General features: G+C 42.5%; 1 protein-coding gene across 1 annotated transcript in view; it reads right to left on the reverse strand.

Annotated features, from left to right (window-relative positions):
- Positions 1 to 18,797, reverse strand: part of rcan3 (regulator of calcineurin 3) — a 55,447-nt gene extending 36,650 nt beyond the window's left edge. The window contains exon 1 of the mRNA XM_046366418.1: positions 18,497 to 18,797. Coding sequence (XP_046222374.1) covers positions 18,497 to 18,583 — 87 coding nt within the window. The 5' untranslated portion in view covers positions 18,584 to 18,797. The remainder of the gene's footprint in view (positions 1 to 18,496) is intronic.
- Positions 18,798 to 19,311: the final 514 nt, after the last annotated feature.

The raw sequence follows: 19,311 nt of genomic DNA on the forward strand, positions 1-19,311 counted from the left end.
TCCCCATTTTTACAAGTCATTGGTATGACTCGGATGAGGATCAAACTCCCAACCTTCCAATCTCAGCGCGGACACTCAGACCACAAGGTTAATGAGTAATGAGTTGGGTCTCCTACTCTATAATGGAGGGGGAATAGCCCCAGAAAAAGCCAAGTCAGAGACAGACAAAAGGCTCTGTTACAATAGCCAATAGCCACACTAGATTATAACACTTAATATGAAGCAATCCATTTGGCATCCATTCTAAGTAGTAGCCTATGGTAGTATGGACATTGGACATTGAAACGTGGCCAAAGTCTAGCTCCTCAAGAGCTCCAAGAGGAAAGATGGCCATTACCGCATTACCCACGCTCCTCCACTACCTCCCCATGTCACCTTTATGAAACACTCCAGGTTACTTCGGCTGGCCAATGAGCTGGCCCAAATTAGCCAAGAGAGAGAGCGAGAGACAGACAGAGGCAAGTGACACAATCCCATCTTTTAGCAGATTGCCCTGTGGGTAATGAGACGGTCATTTTCCTGATGGTAATGGAAAAGCTGTCACGGCTGTAACAACGGGACACTGCCTTGACTCACATTCATCAGCACCAAGATGACACAGATAGGAAGACAGGAAATTAATTAGAAATGGAATTTAAATTAGCAGTCTCTACGGTGTTAGTGTGGATGAGAGAGGAACACACAAACACTCACTATGTGGCTGTATGCTGTGTTATGTAAAAGTATGAGTGAGTTTGTTTAGATTAGCATATGGCTCAGTGATGATTAGCCGGGCCCATACTGCTTTGCTAGCCGAGTAAACACACACACACACACATTTTTTTTACTATCCTTGTGTGGACCAAACAATTGATTCCCATTCAAAATCCTATTTTCTCTAACCCTAACCCTTAACCTAAGCTAACCTTAACCCCTAACTCTTAACTCTAACCCTAACCATATTTGTAACCATAAGTCCTAAACCTAAAATAGCCTTTTCTTCTTGTGGGGACTGGCGAAATGTTCCCACTTGTCTGAATTTTCTTTGTTTTACTATCCTTGTGAGGACTTCTGGTCCCCACAAGGATAGTAATCACACACACACACACGCACACACGCACACACACACACACACACACGCACACGCACACACACACACACACACACACACACACACACACACACACACACACACACACACACACACACACACACACACACACACACACACACACGAGGTGCAGCAGCCAAACCAGGATAATACAGAAACTGCAGGGCTGCACTGGATTCTGTAAACATAGAAGTATATAGCAAAGTTCAAGCAGTAATTATCCCTACTGCTTGAAAATAAATAAATATATATATATATATATTTATATATATATATACCCCCTTGGGTTGTATTTATATATATATATACCCCCTTGGGTTGTACCGTGTCAGAGATCTTTGTGGGCTATACTCGGCCTTGTCTCAGGATGGTAAGTTGGTGGTTGAAGATTTCCCTCTAGTGGTGTGGGGGCTGTGCTTTGGCAAAGTGGGTGGGGTTATATCCTTCCTGTTTGGCCCTGTCCGGGGGTGTCCCCGGATGGGGCCACAGTGTCTCCTGACCCCTCCTGTCTCAGCCTCCAGTATTTATGCTGCAGTAGTTTATGTGTCGGGGGGCTAGGGTCAGTTTGTTTATCTGGAGTACTTCTCCTGTCCTATTCGGTGTCCTGTGTGAATCTAAGTGTGCGTTCTCTAATTCTCTCCTTCTCTCTTTCTTTCTCTCTCTCGGAGGACCTGAGCCCTAGGACCATGCCGCAGGACTACCTGACATGATGACTCCTTGCTGTCCCCAGTCCACCTGGCCATGCTGCTGCTCCAGTGTCAACTGGCCTGGGCCCTAGGACCATGTCCCAGGACTACCTGACATGAGGACTCCTTGCTGTCCCCAGTCCACCTGGCCATACTCCTGCTCCAGTTTCAACTGTTCTGCCTTACTATTATTCAACCATGCTGGTCATTTATGAACATTTGAACATCTTGGCCACGTTCTGTTATAATCTCCACCCGGCACAGCCAGAAGAGGACTGGCCACCCCACATATGCTCTCTCTAATTCTCTCTTTCTTTCTCTCTCTCGGAGGACCTGAGCCCTAGGACCGTGCCCCAGGACTACCTGACATGATGGCTCCTTGCTGTCCCCAGTCCACCTGACTGTGCTGCTGCTCCAGTTTCAACTGTTCTGCCTTATTATTATTTGACCATGCTGGTCATTTATGAACATTTGAACATCTTGGTCATGTTCTGTTATAATCTCTACCCGGCACAGCCAGAAGAGGACTGGCCACCCCACATAGCCCGGTTCCTCTCTAGGTTTCTTCCTAGGTTTTGGCCTTTCTAGGGAGTTTTTCCTAGCCACCGTGCTTTTACACCTGCATTGTTTGCTGTTTGGGGTTTTAGGCTGGGTTTCTGTACAGCACTTTGAGATATCAGCTGATGTACGAAGGGCTATATAAATAAATTTGATTTGATTTGATATATATATATATATATATATATATATATATATATATATATATATATATATATATATATATATATATATATATATATATAAAATATAATCTGTATTAAAGCCTCAGACATTTAATATTTGCATAATCAACATAATGTTGACTAAATGTTTTCTGATGACATAAGCCTTGAACATGCCTTATCGGTGGAAATAAACTGATGGCTGTCATCTCTCCATAACATTGCCTTGATCCTCCATGTCTGATAAATGCATGAGCGACACTCATCCAAAGAAAAGCCCTCTCGACTAATGGGCCTACTGTCATTTTACAGATCACACAATGCAAGACATCGTAAAACCCTTCCGCGGCTGCACACTCCATCGGCTGACACGTTACATAATGGAGTTAAAATCAGCAGGCAGGGGAGCGTTCAATAGCAAGAGAGTGGAGAGAGCAGTCGCTGGCTGTAGTCTACCAGTTTGGAACTTGTTTATAGCCCGGGCTGTTTTCATTAAGCACCAAATGGAAGAAAGCGGACTGAAACAGAGAGGGCCTACCTGAACATGTCCAATAAGAAACACTGGTTTTTAGTTTTCAGTTGCAAAACATTTTGCTATAGTGTGCCCTAATATGACCCTGGATGGCTAGCCAAAAACCGATATCCGCCAAGTCAGCTGGTAATCAGAGCGTTCCCTTGAGGCAGGGCTTTATTTAAGGACAAACTGAAGAGACTCTCATCCACTGCGGGAGATTTGGGTGAAAACCAACAATCTAGGCCATGCCGCCCGGAGGGATTCAGGAAGGACTTTAAACTAAAAATAGAGTGTGCTGAAATAATTAAGGAAATCTATCTCTTAAGTGTGCCAACAATCTTTTTTAATTACAGTCCCCCTGTCGGCTGAGCTGGAGCCAATCAAAGCAGGTCAGGGGATGATGGGAGCAGTTGAGTGATCCACCTGTTATCTTTGTGTGTGCGGACACACACACACACACACACTCTCTCATGCACGCATACAAACTACACTTCCTCAAGTCAGAGGAGACATCTCTAATCTCACCTACCAGACAATAAGGTGGCAGTTGGTAGAAAAAGGTAGCTTTGAAAGAGTCTAGATTAGAATTTCACAGTTGGAAAATAATGCATGTCATAATGAATGATGGGAGTGTTTGTTTGGTGTTAGCACAATGTTATCCCCTGGTACTGGCTTGTAGAGCAGGGAGGAGGGTGTTAGTGCCCAGACTAATGCTTGTTTACTGTCTGAGTCTTCCAGTGGGAAGATCGACACACTGGGTGAGGCCTGAGGTTGGCGCCTCTGGGAACCACTAAGCACAGACTAGTCTGGATAACTCCAACAGACGCTATAATGAGCATTTACCTCAGAGTGGATAGCTTTTCCCTCATATGCTAATGCTACAGACAAAACACACCTTCGCCTAGCAGCACTTAAGCCTTACCCAGTGAGCAAAATTAAGTTAAAAATACTTTTCCAAACGTTAAAATCACATTTATTTTTTGGTTCTGATTGAAAGTTGAAAATACATCTCTTCCCGACTTTTAAACGAACGTATTTTACGGACGTTGAAAATACAGTACATATTTTTTGGGTCATTGTTTCTTTGGCCAAATTTCAACAGTACATACAATCATTTATTTCTACATGTCAATGCAGAAAACATTATATTCCTGTAACGGTTTTCTAGGTGTGAAGGAGAGTCGGACCAAAATGCAGCGTGTTGATTGCGATCCATGTTTAATGAACAAACGTAACACGAATCTAAATACAAAACCTACAAAAACAATAAACGTAATGAAAACCGAAACAGCCTAATACTGGTGCACATACACACAGAACAAAGAACAAAGAAAGACACTAAGGACAATCACCCACCAAATAACCAAAGAATATGGCTGCCTAAATATGGTTCCCAATCAGAGACAACAATAAACACCTGCCTCTGATTGAGAACCTCTTCAGACAGCCATAGACCTAACTAGAACACCCCACTAAGCTACAATCCCAATACATACACACCACATACAAAAACCCATGCCACACCCTGGCCTGACCAAATAAATGAAGATAAACACAAAATACTTTGACTGGACTGAGGAGCAGATCGGGACTGAGGGGCAGCTCGGGAGTGAGAGGAAGCTCGGGAGTGAGAAGAAGCTCGGGAGTGAGAGGAAGCTCGGGAGTGAGAGGAAGCTCGGGAGTGAGAGGAAGCTCAGGCAGGTTGATGGATCTACCAGATCCTGGCTGGCTGGTGGTTTCGGCAGATCCTGGCTGACTGGCAGATCCTGGCTGACTGGCGGATCCTGGCTGACTGGCGGATCTGGCAGATCCTTGCTGACTGGCGGATCCTGGCTGACTGGCAGATCCTGGCCGACTGGCAGATCCTGGCCGACTGGCAGTTCTGGCAGATCCCGGCTGACTGGCGGATCTGGAAGAGTCTGGTTGACTGGCAGATCTGGAAGAGTCTGGTTGACTGGCGGATCTGGAAGAGTCTGGTTGACTGGCGGATCTGGAAGAGTCTGGTTGACTGGCGGATCTGGAAGAGTCTGGTTGACTGGCGGATCTGGAAGAGTCTGGCAGACTGGCAGATCTAGAAGAGTCTGGCTGACTGGCGGATCCTGGCTGACTGGCAGATCTGGAAGAGTCTGGCTGACTGGCAGATCTGGAAGAGTCTGGCTGACTGGCGGATCCTGGCAGATTGAAAGATCTGGCTGCTCCATGCTGACTGGCTGCTCTGGCTGCTCAACGCTGACTGGCGGCTCTGGCTGCTCTGGCTGCTCCATGTAGGCTGACAGCTCTGGCAGCTTCTTACAGACTGGCAGCTCTGGGCTAATAACTCACTAATGAGCAAATAATATCAACAAATGTGCACACTCACAATTTGATCTGATCTGAAAAGTGCATTCAAACGTGGGTGACTGAAAGACAGCTCATGGGGCCACCCCTGTCAATAGAATTCTACTCCGTTGCTCTGGCTCTGTCTACAGCAAAATCACATCCTCAATCTTGCAAAGTTAGATTTTGTCTTGGTTTGTTGCATTGAAAAGGGGCAGATATCATGTTGATTCGATCACAGAAAAAAACATTGATCTATGTAGTGCAAGCTAATGGGGTGAACTCAGTAAAGTTCGAACTCTTGCGTCTCTGCGCAACATGGCATTTATTCTGTGCCAGGAGGAGGTGGGCGCACCCGCGCAGCTTAAAGGAAAAGTTGCCTCCCATCTGTCACATGCACTTATGTAACTTTTTTTAAAGCTTTAAAACTAGCAATGATCATTTTCAAAGTTTTCAGACCAACATTGTTTTTATAAAAAAGAACACAACTACAATAACATTCTCAGTAACAGTTACAGAAAGGCTTTTGTTGCTCTGAATGTGATATGTGGTTGTTTATCCACTGACTGTAAGTCAGAAAAATACATGTAAAAAAACAACACTTGCAAAGTAAGCTGGGTATTATTTGAATGAGCTCCGCCCCCAAACAAGACCACATTTGGTCAGTCCAGACCGGAAGTATTTGTTTCACAAGTTTGGGCAACACATTATACAGTACAGCACAGTACAGTTTAGTTCAGTAGAGTACATTAGAGAACAGAACAGTAAAGTGGGGTACAGTACAGTATATGCTGTACTTTAATGTACTGAACTATACTTTTACTGTCCTCTGTAACGTACTGTACTATACATGACTATAATGTATTGAACTGTACTGCACTCCTCTAATCTGCTGTCCAAACCTGTGATACATAGACATATATGATTGGTTCAGATTTGGTCTGGACTGTTGCAAAATAAATGTGCACATACATGTTATTCCATAATTTCACCCACACACGTGAAAGAGCGTGTGTAGCTAAACGCTAAAATAGAACACGGATCAGGAAGATACAAACCCACGTGGATGCTTGAAAGATTAATTAATAACTAAAAACGAACTAGATTTTCTTTTTTACATGTGTCTATTAATCGTCGTAGAGAACCCCACGATTTTGTATGACTCCAAGTCAAAATTCTACAAAGAAGCAGCTAAAAAAGAGGACCATATGCATGTCAGGTAAACCAATATTAATCTCCCAGGCCAAACTAGCTAGCAACAGATAGGTACTTAAATGTCCATGAATGTTTGATGTGTTTTTTTCGACCTGCCGCTAAAATTAATATAGTTGGTTCAGTAGTTTTTTGTATTTTAACCCGAGTGTCATGATCGCGTCTGGTGCGTGTGGCCAGTGTAAAAAGCATGTTAGTCTAGTCTCCAGCGCTACAAAACAACAATGCAGCAAAACAACTCATAACAAATGACAGTAAGGCTACCTAGAGCCTCATATGCTAATGCTTCAGATCTAGCTGCACTATGCTCTTAGCCTAGCCTTCAGCGCTGCAAAGCGGGCAACTAAAAAGCAGCCAAAACCGGCCATGCAATTGCTATGGGATCAATACGGGAGTGGGAACAGTATCCAGTATTGCCAACCATTTCTTTCAGTGAGATCCGCTATTGGCCCCTTGATTTTTGTCGCTAGAAATGGCTAGATTACGTTTAGCTGTTGCCGCGACAACGTCACTGCACCAATTTGCCTTGCTTGCTGCAGTCCGTTTTCGCCCCCCTCTCCCACCGCACACCCCCCCCCCTTGTGCTTCTCTGCCGTTGCTGTGACTTCTGTTGCACAAACAGCTTCTCCCACCCTGGTTTGAGGCAGAATTTAGTGGGAAAATTCACTAAATGCTATCAAAACGATAGAAACCCCCTGTCAAAACTCCCCAAAGGCAGCCTGAAAAGTAGCTACATTTAGTCGATAGAATCCTTTACCAATAACAGTAATTGGAGGGGTATGAAAACTCCCTAAATATAGAAACAAAGTTGTTAAATTGGAAACGCTGATGGTTTTGACGAGTGAGACGTAATGGCCTCTGATGACTCGCTCTGTACTTCATAGATTGAAATCAGTTTATAACTGTGGGGAGAAATGAATCCTTTTACCAATCTGTCATTTAGGTATTTCACTGTGGAAGACAATTTCCTTCATAATCTTCATCATCAATATCCTTTCCAAACTTCCAATGGTTGACATAACCATGACAACATCCTCCAGAAGATGCTGTGATGGTGGGTCACTCTCACCTTACGCCTCAGCAGCAAATGTAATGAAGCTCTCTCCCTCGCGTGTCGCTTTGTGTCACCTTGGTTGTTGAGCTAGATCTAGTAATGGCCTGGTCTGAAGATTTGTGCCATCTCTTTTTAACGCGGTAATTCAGGACTATTGAACGCTGTAGAGGTTATTTAACTGACAGACTGACCGACTGGCAGATTGACAGACGACTATATCCAGTATCCATATCCTCGGCCACATCATTAACGCCTACTCTAAACCATCGTTCACTTGATATTATTTATTAAGTATTGCACCAATCATGATGGTAGGACTCCAACTACACAAATTGAATGACTCCGTTGAGCTTACAATGGCCCTTGCTAGCGGAGACTCAAAATATGAACATTTTCATAAATATAAATAGATTTTGCTCCTTGAATTACATTTTTAAAAATGGGGCTGGTTCTATTGGCATACTGTGCGATGTAAAGGCACTGATGCCTTATCCAAATTAAAGCTCTGAAACGTTCATTTCAGATGATGCTTTTACATGGCAACAAAGTGGTAGCCATGAATAAAACATCAAGTGACTAGACCTCATGTCATCCTGCCATTGATCCCAAAAATTCTCCACTTCAGTGGATAAAAAGCTTTTCCCTTTAGCCTTCACCTTAGCATCTCACAACCCTGTTGTCTTGGCTCTTGTATCCCGACGCAACGCCAACGATAGAAGTCGGAGTTGGAGACAAGACTTTTATTCTTTGTGTTTTTTTTTCTTCTATGTCACTCCAGCGGACATCGTCCTAACCTTTTACGTGACACCTGAGACCCAGAGTCTCTCTAAGGTTTCGGGGAATGTGAGACGACCGTGGCCCAGATCGACATATCCACAGACTGAGAGCGGTGAACACCTGAGCCCCCTCCTCTGGACTAGGCTATCAGAGTTATACACAGGTGGACCAGGGGCCTAGGCCTTGTCCACCTGCCAGGGCCAGATCTGGTTTCCCACCTGGACAGAACATAATATGGCCATCTGCTTCATCCTCCACTCTTTCCCCTTCTGCTATACCTGTTTGACTGACACACGCCGTTTGTTATATCTCTACTGTAGCAATGCAAACCTCTACAGAGCTGTTTCAGAATAGTTATATCATCGAGCAAGTGCCTGCGCTTTGTGAGGGCTTGCTGAGTGCAACCTTGCTGATAGGTTGCTGATTGTTTGAAATATGGATAGATTTTTTAAAAATCAATGCAGGTTTTTGAAGATGATACGATGACCTACTAAAGCAAGCCAAACAACAATCCAAATGTTCCATGTTTTCAATCAAATATAATTTCATACGTGACGTTTTGACACATCCACATTGAATATACAGTTGGTACGTGCTTGATAAATAGGCAAGAGACCAAAACAGGCATCAAAAAAAGATGTGGCTCCTCAAAGCTCTCCCCTGAGTTTCCAGGGCGGTAGGCAGAGGTACAAGTGACACAGACAGCTGCCATTGTTATGATGATAGGCTTGGGAACAGACAGGCAGACCACAAATGCTGATGGAAAGAAAGTAGGGTTCTACAGGCCTGGGATTTAGTCTGGAAGGATGGAGGTTTGCTGACAGAGGGAATATACAACAATTATCTTTTTCCATCCTGTCACTACTGTGAAAGAGAGAGAGCATGTGCACGTGATCCTATATAATGTATGTGGAGTGTGTTTGTGCATGTGTGTGAAGGTCACATAGTGTTGTTTCTTTTTTCACTTGTTTTACATTTTTGTCATTTAGCAGACACTCTTGTCCAGAGCAATCTACAGTAGTGAGTTCATACATTTTTATAGTGGTCCCTCGTGGGAATCAAACCCACAACCCTGGAGTTGCAAGCACCATGTTCTACCAACTGAGCCACACTATAAGGGGAAGTTATTTGTGACCCTCTGCCTGGATTCAGTCCTATGTAGCAACATTTTTAATGGTATTTTTTTTACATTGGATAAAAGTAAAGACTAGAAAATAGTATATCATGCACTGCAGTTGAGGAACAATGTGAAAATAATTCTGCTTTGAAAGTTGATAAACTATGACCCCACTTTTGAGAAAATGGCCCTTGAATGGTCCGGTACACCTACTGCAGAGCTCTTCATTGTTTCCACCCATTCAGCATCGTTCACACCCTCTTAAATCTTATCCTCCCCCATCTCTTTAAGGATTCACATGTGAGGCCATATGCTAAACAGAGTAAGTAGTGTAGTTAACAAGACTAAAAGTAGTAGTCTACAAATAAGGTAAAACTCCAGGTAAAAATACACTTTATCTATCCTTAGCATATATCCTAATCTGACTTTGGTGCAGGCCATGTTCTTCTTCACATTACCGTTTGTGGTAAACACACATAATATCAAATTCACATTAACAGGATACAGAAGGTGTAAACAGTACATTGAAATGGTTACTTTTAAAGTATCAATATCAAAAACAGAAAATGTCCAGATAAAAATATTTGATAAACATTTTATCATTATTAGATGATGCTTACCCAGACATACTTCTCTAAATTGATGGGTCATGTGAAAGAAATGCTATAACCATCCCCCAGCCACAGCTAGCTAAATGGATGGGTCATTATTGTCTAGACATGTACACATGTTCATGAAATACAATAGATGGCCATAATCACTCCCAGACACACCTGGCTAACTTGATGGTCATGTAATAATCTGGTAAAGTGGAGTCTTTTGTTTAGACATGTAGCTAGCTAAACAATGAACCGGAATCATCTCAACTCATACTACTACCAATACAAACATTGTCATAGCTGTAGTATGAATTGGCAGGTAGATCAAGCTAACCAACTAGGTTCAATGTTAGCTAACTAACATTAGGCTATAACTATCAATGCAAACTGTTTCTGATTCGAATAATATTACTACACAGATCATACATGTAATGTTAGCTAGCGAGCGAGCAAGCTAACGTTTGCTAGCTAACAGTACGCTTTAACTTGAAATGAAAACGAATTCCTGCAATAATTTGAAACGTATAATATCGGAAAATGTAGCTAGACTCTTACCCATGTAAATGGCCTCACGGCCATTGATCTCTGTTTTGTTTCAAGCTACATCTTGTTTGGCCAGCGTTGTGTCAAGTCACTCCGGGTCATACTGACCGTGGCGTGTGCAGAAAGTAGCCCATCACTACTTTTTCCAACTGATCTGTCGATAGCGCCTGCTATACAGGGCATCAATGTTGTTGAGAAAGTAGTAAAACTTTTGTAGTTCTCGATGGCGAACGTTATATCTTTCAAAAACGCTGCAGTAGAAAGGACTATCAACACATACTGAGCAGCTCAAGTTATAGACAGAAGATTGCTACATGGCAGACTAATCCACACTCATCTCCTGGCATGTCCAGCCCATCCATTATGTCAGTAAATCAAGATTAGCGGAAAGGTTCCTGTCTTTTTCCGTGGCTAAACCAACTAGGCTCGTAATTTAACAATTTTATTTGTATTTACAGATGGAATACAAGTTAGTTATTAAGGCACATGAAAGTGTACATGTTCGAGAATGCATTATTGCAACAAAAAAAATGATGATTAAGAAAAAATATGTTCAAATGCTTCTCCTGTATTTGTATTTATTAGGGATCCCCATTAGCTGCTGCCATATACAACATGTATAATACCACCATACAACAATATTACAATGTATGCGTGTGTCTGTACATTTGTGTGTGTCTCTTCGCAGTCCCCGCTGTTCCACAAGGTATATTTTCATCTGTTTAAAAAAAATCTGATTCTACTGCTTGCATCAGATACCTGATGTGGAAAAGAGTTCCATATAGAGTTCCATGCAGTAATGGCTCTATGTAGTACTGTGCGCCTCCCATAGTCTGTTCTGGACTTGCGGACTGTGGAGAGACCTCTAGTGGCATGTCTTGTGGGGTATGCATATGGGTGTCCGAGATGTGTGCTAGTAGTTTAAACAGACAGCTTGGTACATTCAGCTTGTCAACACTTCTTACAAAAACAAATAGTGATGACGTCAATCTCTCTTCCATTTTAGCCATGAGAGTTTGATGAGCATATCATTAGTGTTAGATCTCTGTGTACTTTTAAGTGCCAGCCGTGCTGCCCTGTTCTGAGCCAACTGCAATTTTCCTAAGTCCCTCTTTGTGGCACCTGACCACACTACTGAACAGTAGTCCAGGGGCGACAAAACTAGGGCCTGTAGGACCTGCCCTGTTGACAGTGCTGTCAAGAAGTTAGAGCAACACCTCATCATGGACATACTTCTCCCCATTGATACTATTGCATCAATATGTTTTGACCATGACAGTTTTACAATCCAGGGTTACTCCAAAACAGTTTAGTCACCTCAACTTGCTCAATTACCACATTATTTATTATGATATGTAGTTGTGGTTTAGGGTTTAGTGAATGATTTGTCCCAAATACAATGCTTTTAGTTTTGGAAATATTTAGGACTAACTTATACCTTGCCACCCATTCGGAAACTAACAGCAGCTCTTTGTTTAGTGTTGCAGTCATTTCAGTTGCTGTAGTAACTGACTTGTATCGTGTTGAGTCATCCACACTGGCATACACACTGGCTTTACTCAAAGTCGTTAGTAAGGGGCCTAAACAGTAAGGACCCTAAACAGCTACACTGGGGAATTCCTGATTCTACCTGGATTATGTTGGAGAGGCTTCCATTAAAGAACACCCTCTGTGTTCTGTTAGACAAGTAAATCTTTGTCCACAATATAGCAGGGGGTGTAAAGCCATAACACAACTTTTTCCAGCAGCAGACTATGATCGATAATGTCAAAAGCTGCACTGAAGTCTAACAAAGCATTTGTTTAAGTGCTGTGCTTGTTGAATGTCCTTCTCAATGAGAGTGCTGTTGTAATTTTGTTTACTATAAAATAGCATTGTATCTGGTAAAACCCCATTTTTTCCAGAAGTTTACTAGGGGTTGGTAACAGGCTGATTGGTCAGCTATTTGAGCCAGTAAAGAGGGCTTTACTATTCTTGGGTAGCAGAATTAATTTTGCTTCCCTCCAGGCCTGAGGGCACACACTAGACTTAAATTGAAAAAAAAATAGCAAATAAGAGTAGCAATATCGCCCACTATTATCCTCAGTAATTTTCCACCCAGATTGTCATACCCCGGTGGCTTGTCATTGTTGATAGACAACATTCATTTTTTCATTAACAATGTCTACACTGTATTTCTGATCAATTTTATGTTATTTTAATGGACAAAAAAATCGGATTTTCTTTCAAAAACAAGGACATTTCTAAGTGACCCCAAACGTTTGAACGGTAGTGTACATGTATATTTAGTTCATTTAGCAGACCCTTTTATCACACCATAGTGTCATCAGACCTTTGATACCATGAAAGTGAGCCACAAAATGTGAACTGCTATAAAAAAGAAAATGGTATAGAAATTACAGCTCTCGAAGGTATCATGTTACAAAATACCGTGGAGTGTATTTCAGCCCAATGAAATTCAAGTTACAAAATACTCAGAAGTCATTTAAATACATTGAAACAGAATTACTGCCCATCTGCATGTGTCTGTGTGTTTGTACTTTCTATGTTCATTTGTGTGCGCGCGTGTGTGCATGTTTGTATGTGTATATGCTGTCTAACATGTGAGAGAGCCTGTTCATGTAGCTCATTCCTGTGATCTTCACATTTAATCTGCTGATGTTGCTCTATATTCTCCAGGTAACAGTGTTACAAACCACCACACAGACTAATGCATCAGCTATCGCAAGTCCTATAGCAACTGCTAAGGCCAGCCATATACTTAAACTAACCCTGTAAGCACCCGTTAGCGTCACTCGCATAAAAACACTGGGCACAGCACTAAATTAACTAGCGCGGTCCCAGATCTGTTTGCGATGGCATGACAATAACCATAGGAGATGGCAATACAGCACAAACAGATCAGGGACCAGGCTATCAATTGGCATTACTAACCGAAAGCCACAGGTTCAGCCTATACTATTGAGAAAAGACCCAACCGGTCCTTCTGACTGACTAATCCTAGACCAGTGGCAATCGGAAAAACATAGTATAATCATCTCGAAATAGACTGCAAGCTAAAAGCTAGCTATGGTCCAGGGGCATTATTGCATATTCCTCTACAAACACTGTTAGTAAAGGAACGTACATTAACGCCTGCCTGGACCAGAGCTAGATATACTCTTAGTAGGATATTGTAGGTAGCAATTCCTTAATATTTCATAGTCTGCATGGTAGAATTAGAACAGTCTCAGTTCTAGGTTGGCTATGAACCACACTTCCAGATGGACAGCATAGTATCATACACAACCAGACACTGTATCAGTATTAACCAGCAACAATATCATCACACACTGTCCCTCAATTCCTACACAGGCTCCTTGGCTCAAGGCAAGACACCTCAACAAGATGGCCTATCCGGCTAACACATTTTCGTTCCCAGAACGTAACGGGAAAGTTGTTTTTCGAATAACCAAAGGAGAACCTTTAGGAAACGTTACAGGAATGTTTTGTGCTAGCTGTCTCAACGTAAACTTTGATCTGAAGCCATTCTTCTGATGATTGTGCTATTGTAAATGTTTGTAGGCTCATGTAGCCAAATCGTATCTATTCATTTATATTTTTTGTATGCTATTTTAATATATGAGAATTAACCAACGATATCAGGCCACACCCGGCCATGATTACAGACACCTGTGTGTGTCTTTTGACACTATATAAATGAGTCATTCCGCAGTGTTTGTCATTATACCCTGATGAAGACAGCTTGTCTGTCGAAAGGTTGGACATAAATCATTTTACATCTGAGCTCCTAGAGTGTGCGGCTCTCCTCAATTTTTTAAAAGTGTTCCACTCCGCTAGCCAGCACCTCGCCTAAATAGGTGTGCGTTTCTTTCGCCTCTAGATTGTGCTAGCTGGGTAACATTTATATCTCAGCTATAGCTTCAAACTCCATGCTATAATATTTATGTTACTTTAGATCAGTGGTCGCCAACCGAGTAAGTAAAGTGTTCCCATGAGACAAACTCCGCCTACCCGGCGGAACGGCATATCTGTGACGAAATCGAGTGCACCTACTGCGCTGCCCAATCGGATAGCTCAAATCACCGTGGCTACAGAACTTCCATGACCCTGGCCACAGCCAAGTTTAATATGAAATTACGTAGGCTAGTAGCCTAACTTTTAAAACTATGACCACAGAGAGACTCAACGAATACAGCAAAGAGCTGCTGTTTTTATGTGTGAGTTCATGTTTAAGTTTATACTCAGCACTGTCACTGTTTCATTCAACACTATTACAAAACGCACTTCTCCGTACTTCCGCTCGGGCTGAAGCTGCAATGAATGAGTAGCCAAGTATCGACAGCCCTGCATTGTATTGTTATTATTAGCAGCTCGTCATGACGATTTTAATATTAACGAATATTTAACTTTCTCTGGTCATAGGAACAACATGATTTCGTGCATGAGGCAGATGCGGTGTGACTCGAGCTTCGCCATCAGGTGGAAGACTGTGTCCCCTCTCTCTGGCCAGTCTCACTGGAGGAAACTCGGAATTCCAAGTCGGAAACTCTGGCATCTTTCTAGAGCTCTGATTTTGAGACCTGAAGATCACCGACGTCGTGATTTGACCTTGTTGACATTCAGATGCAGGTACCAGTGTCTTGCAAAGTATTCATCCCCCTTGGCGTTTTTACTATTTTGTTGCATTACAACCTGTCATTTAAATGTATTTTTATTTGGATTTCATGCAATGGACATACACAAAATAGTCCAAATTGGTGAAGTGAAATTTTAAAAAATTACTTGTTTTAAAAAAATATACAAAAATGTAAAACCGGAAAAGTGGTGGGTGCATATGTATTCACCCCCTTTGCTATGAAATCCATAAATAAGATCTGGTGCGACCAATTACCTTCAGAAGTCACACAATTAGTTAAATAAAGTCAACCTGTGTGCAATCTAAGTGTCACATGATCTCAGTATATATATACACCTGTTCTTAAAGGCCCCAGAGTCTGCAACACCACTAAGCAAGGGAAACACCATACAAGCAGCACCACGAAGACCAAGGAGCTCTCCAAACAGGCCAGGGACAAGGTTGTGGAGAAGTACAGATAAGGGTTGGGTTATAAAAAAAATATCTGAAACTTTGAACATCCCACGGAGCACCATTAAATCTATTGTAAAAAAATAAAGAATATGGCACCATAACAAACCTGCCAAGAGTGGGCCGCACACCAAAACTCACGGACCAGGAAAGGAGGGCATTATTCAAAGAGGCAACAAAGAGACCAAAGATAACCCTGAAGGAGCTGCAAAGCTCCACAGCGGAGATTGGAGTATCTGTCCATAGGACCACTTTAAGCCCTACTCTCCACAAAGCTGAGCTTTATGGAAGAGTGGCCAGAAATAAGCCATTGCTTAACGAAAAAAATAAGCAAATGCATTTGTTTGCCAAAAGACATGTGGAAGACTCCACATACATATGGAAGAAGGTACTCTAGGCAAATGTAGCTTTTTGGCCATCAACGCTATATCTGATGCAAACCCAACACCACTCATCACCCCCGAGAAAACCATCCCCACAGTGAAGAATGGTGTTGGCAGCATCATGCTGTAGGGACTGGGAAACTGGTCAGAATTGAAGGAATGATGGATGGTGCTAAATACAGGTAAATTCTTGAGGGAAACCTGTATTTGGTCTTCCAGAGATTTGACACTGGGACAGACGTTCACCTTCCAGCAGGACAATGACCCTAAGAATACTGCTAAAGCAACACTCGAGTGGTTTAAGGGGAAACATGTAAATGTCTTGGAATGGCCTAGTCAAAGCCCAGACCTCAATCCAATTGAGAATCTGTGGTATGATTTAAAGATAGCTGTACACCAGTCGGAACCCATCCAACTTGAAGGAGCTGGAGAAGTTTGCCTTGAAGAATGGGCAAAAATCCCAGTGGCTAGATGTGCCAAGTTTATAGAGGCTTACCCCAAGAGACTTGCAGCTGTAATTTCTGCAAAAGGTGGCTCTACAAAGTATTGACTTTGGGGGGGTGAATAATTATTTCAGGCCCAAGTTTTGTTTTTTGTCTTATTTCTTGTTTGTTTCACAATAAAGAAGTATTTTGTGTCTTCAAAGTGGTAGGCATGTTGTGTAAACCAAATGATACAAACAACCCAAAAATCCATTTAAATTCCAGGTTAAGGCAACAAAATTTAAAAAATGCAGAAGGGGATGAAAACTTTCGCAAGCCATTTCAATTCATGCTCCACAGTAACTCACTGTGATATATTTTGTTATCAAAGCTCGAGTTTTGAAATATAATATGGTCTGATTAACAATATTTGCAGGCCAATCATATAGCCAATATGCTGTGGTAATGTGCTAGGCCTACTGCCCAAACCTAATTTCTACAAAACTGTTTGTGTGAGGTTAATATAAAAAGTACAAATCTGAGCAGTAGATCTCAGCTTGCTTTTAGACTGTGAAAATGATCTTGACTCAGAAAAGGTTGTTGACCACTGCTTTGGATGAATAAAGGTAGAGAGAAAGAACACACAGACAACAGATGAGGCCTCCTTGAATGATATTTGAAAACAATGAACCAAACCGCAAGCTGCCTGGGAGAGATGATCTCAATCAGTGTTCCCCAACCACGTGCATGCCCCGCTAATCTTTCCCCCCAAACCCCTGTCCTCTCGTGCCCAGACTGCCAGAAACACGGATTAGTCCTGTTCTTTGTGCCATCTATTCCAACATGAGCCTGCGCGTGCTCCCCTGCATTGCATGTTTTCACGAGCATCCCCAGGCAAAAGGTGGTAGTAGGGTTTTGGGAGTCAGTGAGGTGAAGAGTTAGGATATGTAGAGCTTAGGTTTGAATGTCAAAAAAATAAAGGTGCTTTGTTTTTGGAGTCGGAGATGTGTGTGTGTGTGTGTGTGTGTGTGTGTGTGTGTGTGTGTGTGTGTGTGTGTGTGTGTGTGTGTGTGTGTGTGTGTGTGTGTGTGTGTGTGTGTGTGTGTGTGTGTGTGTGTGTGTGTGTGTGTGTGCACGAGTACACATGCATAATGTCTGTGTTTATTGAGGCCATGGCAGAGCTACTGTTTACTTTTTCATAGCATAAGACCTCTGTTCAGACTACATAACTGTATTTAGGAAAGACTTAGTCTCCTAATACCTTGTTGTTCTTGCACGGCACGCGCTGTTCTCTGCAATGGACAATACAATTGCCAGCCGTGATCCACAATGAACCATTTGAACACATGTGCCGCATTTCAATGAATTATTAGCACTTTCTTATTCCAAGGCTACAACGTTTGGGCATATAAGTACCGACATCGTCTGCCCGGTGACGGTTGGATTCGATCGATGCGCTCCCTAAAGTAGCAGTCTCGCTATCTGGCGCCCCTGCAATGCTGAAAAAGGGAGGGTTGAGGGGGGTCCGACTCCGACACTGCGTCTAAAAGAAATCTGAATTTCGTTCAGCGCTCCTCCTCAAGTTCAATTCGATAACCCCCCTTCGCATTTAACCACGTAACTTGCGTACCAAAACTGATCTGTGGTGAGATGTGGTCTGAAGCGCATACAGTGAAAAAAGTATAGGCTACTGCATGAGGATTTTTTGTCCGCCCTCCCGTCCCCACTTCTGCAACCCCACAAACGTCAATCAATTATGAAATCGAGGACAACTATGCGCATTCAAGACGTGCATCTTGACGAACTGCGGTTTCATTGATAAATATCCATGTTGAACGGGTGACTCCATAAAACGTCATCAAGACAGGCACTTTGGGCCATGCAGAAAATACGGTCATGCGTAATTCGGAGCACAAAACGAAAAATATAATCAATATATTGAACGTACGGTTTTATGAAACTTTTGGCCTACCTGCATTTTGTCGGACGTAAACACGTCGGTATCTACCTCGCAGGCGATAATGGTCACCATCTCCAGTTTCATATTTATAGATGGCATTCCCTTTCGTAGCTAATAAATAAATAAATAAAATATTTCGTTGGGTTCTTGTCTGCTTCAGAGAAAGTGCAGTCACAGCCTCGCAGGTGATTGTACACTCCAATGGGTTTGCTTCGGATGAAGTGGTGTCCTCGCAGTTTGGGTGCGCTATAGGAAGTGATGCTGCAGCTGTAAACTCTCACTCTCCTACACCGCTTCAATACAGAACGACCGTCAGAAGCGCTCGCGAGCGCACCAACCAGCGCGCGCTCAGGCACAACATTGACGTCATGCCTCATTTGTTCGTTTAGCGATGCTGTAGGGAGGAGGCACTGCAGCTTGTAGCCCACGGAGCGTTTCTAACTGCCTCCCTAACTGCCTCCCTTTATTTCTTTCTTCTTCTCGTTTAGCCAATGAACATAACTGCGAAAATAACTCTGAAATTATGTATCCTAGGCCTACTTCTCCCAACAATAATAATCAGGACTGCCTATAAGCACAGTCCACAAAAATAGCCTGGAATTGAATTTGATAATGTCTTGGTTCCATAGAATAGGCCTAGGCTACTTTCTCTCTGACATGGAACGCACCATGCTCAATCAAATGAAATAAGTCAGTTTGTGTTTACTCAAGTTCAAAGTGATATGCATGCTCATGTTATATACCCATCCTTTCCCACAACATGTGTAGTGACCCTATTGAATATGTATTTATGGGGTAGGCTGTCTGTATGCTTCAGTAGTCTTTTG

Source organism: Oncorhynchus gorbuscha, linkage group LG10 (assembly GCF_021184085.1).
Source record: "Oncorhynchus gorbuscha isolate QuinsamMale2020 ecotype Even-year linkage group LG10, OgorEven_v1.0, whole genome shotgun sequence".
Lineage (NCBI taxonomy): Eukaryota > Metazoa > Chordata > Actinopteri > Salmoniformes > Salmonidae > Oncorhynchus > Oncorhynchus gorbuscha.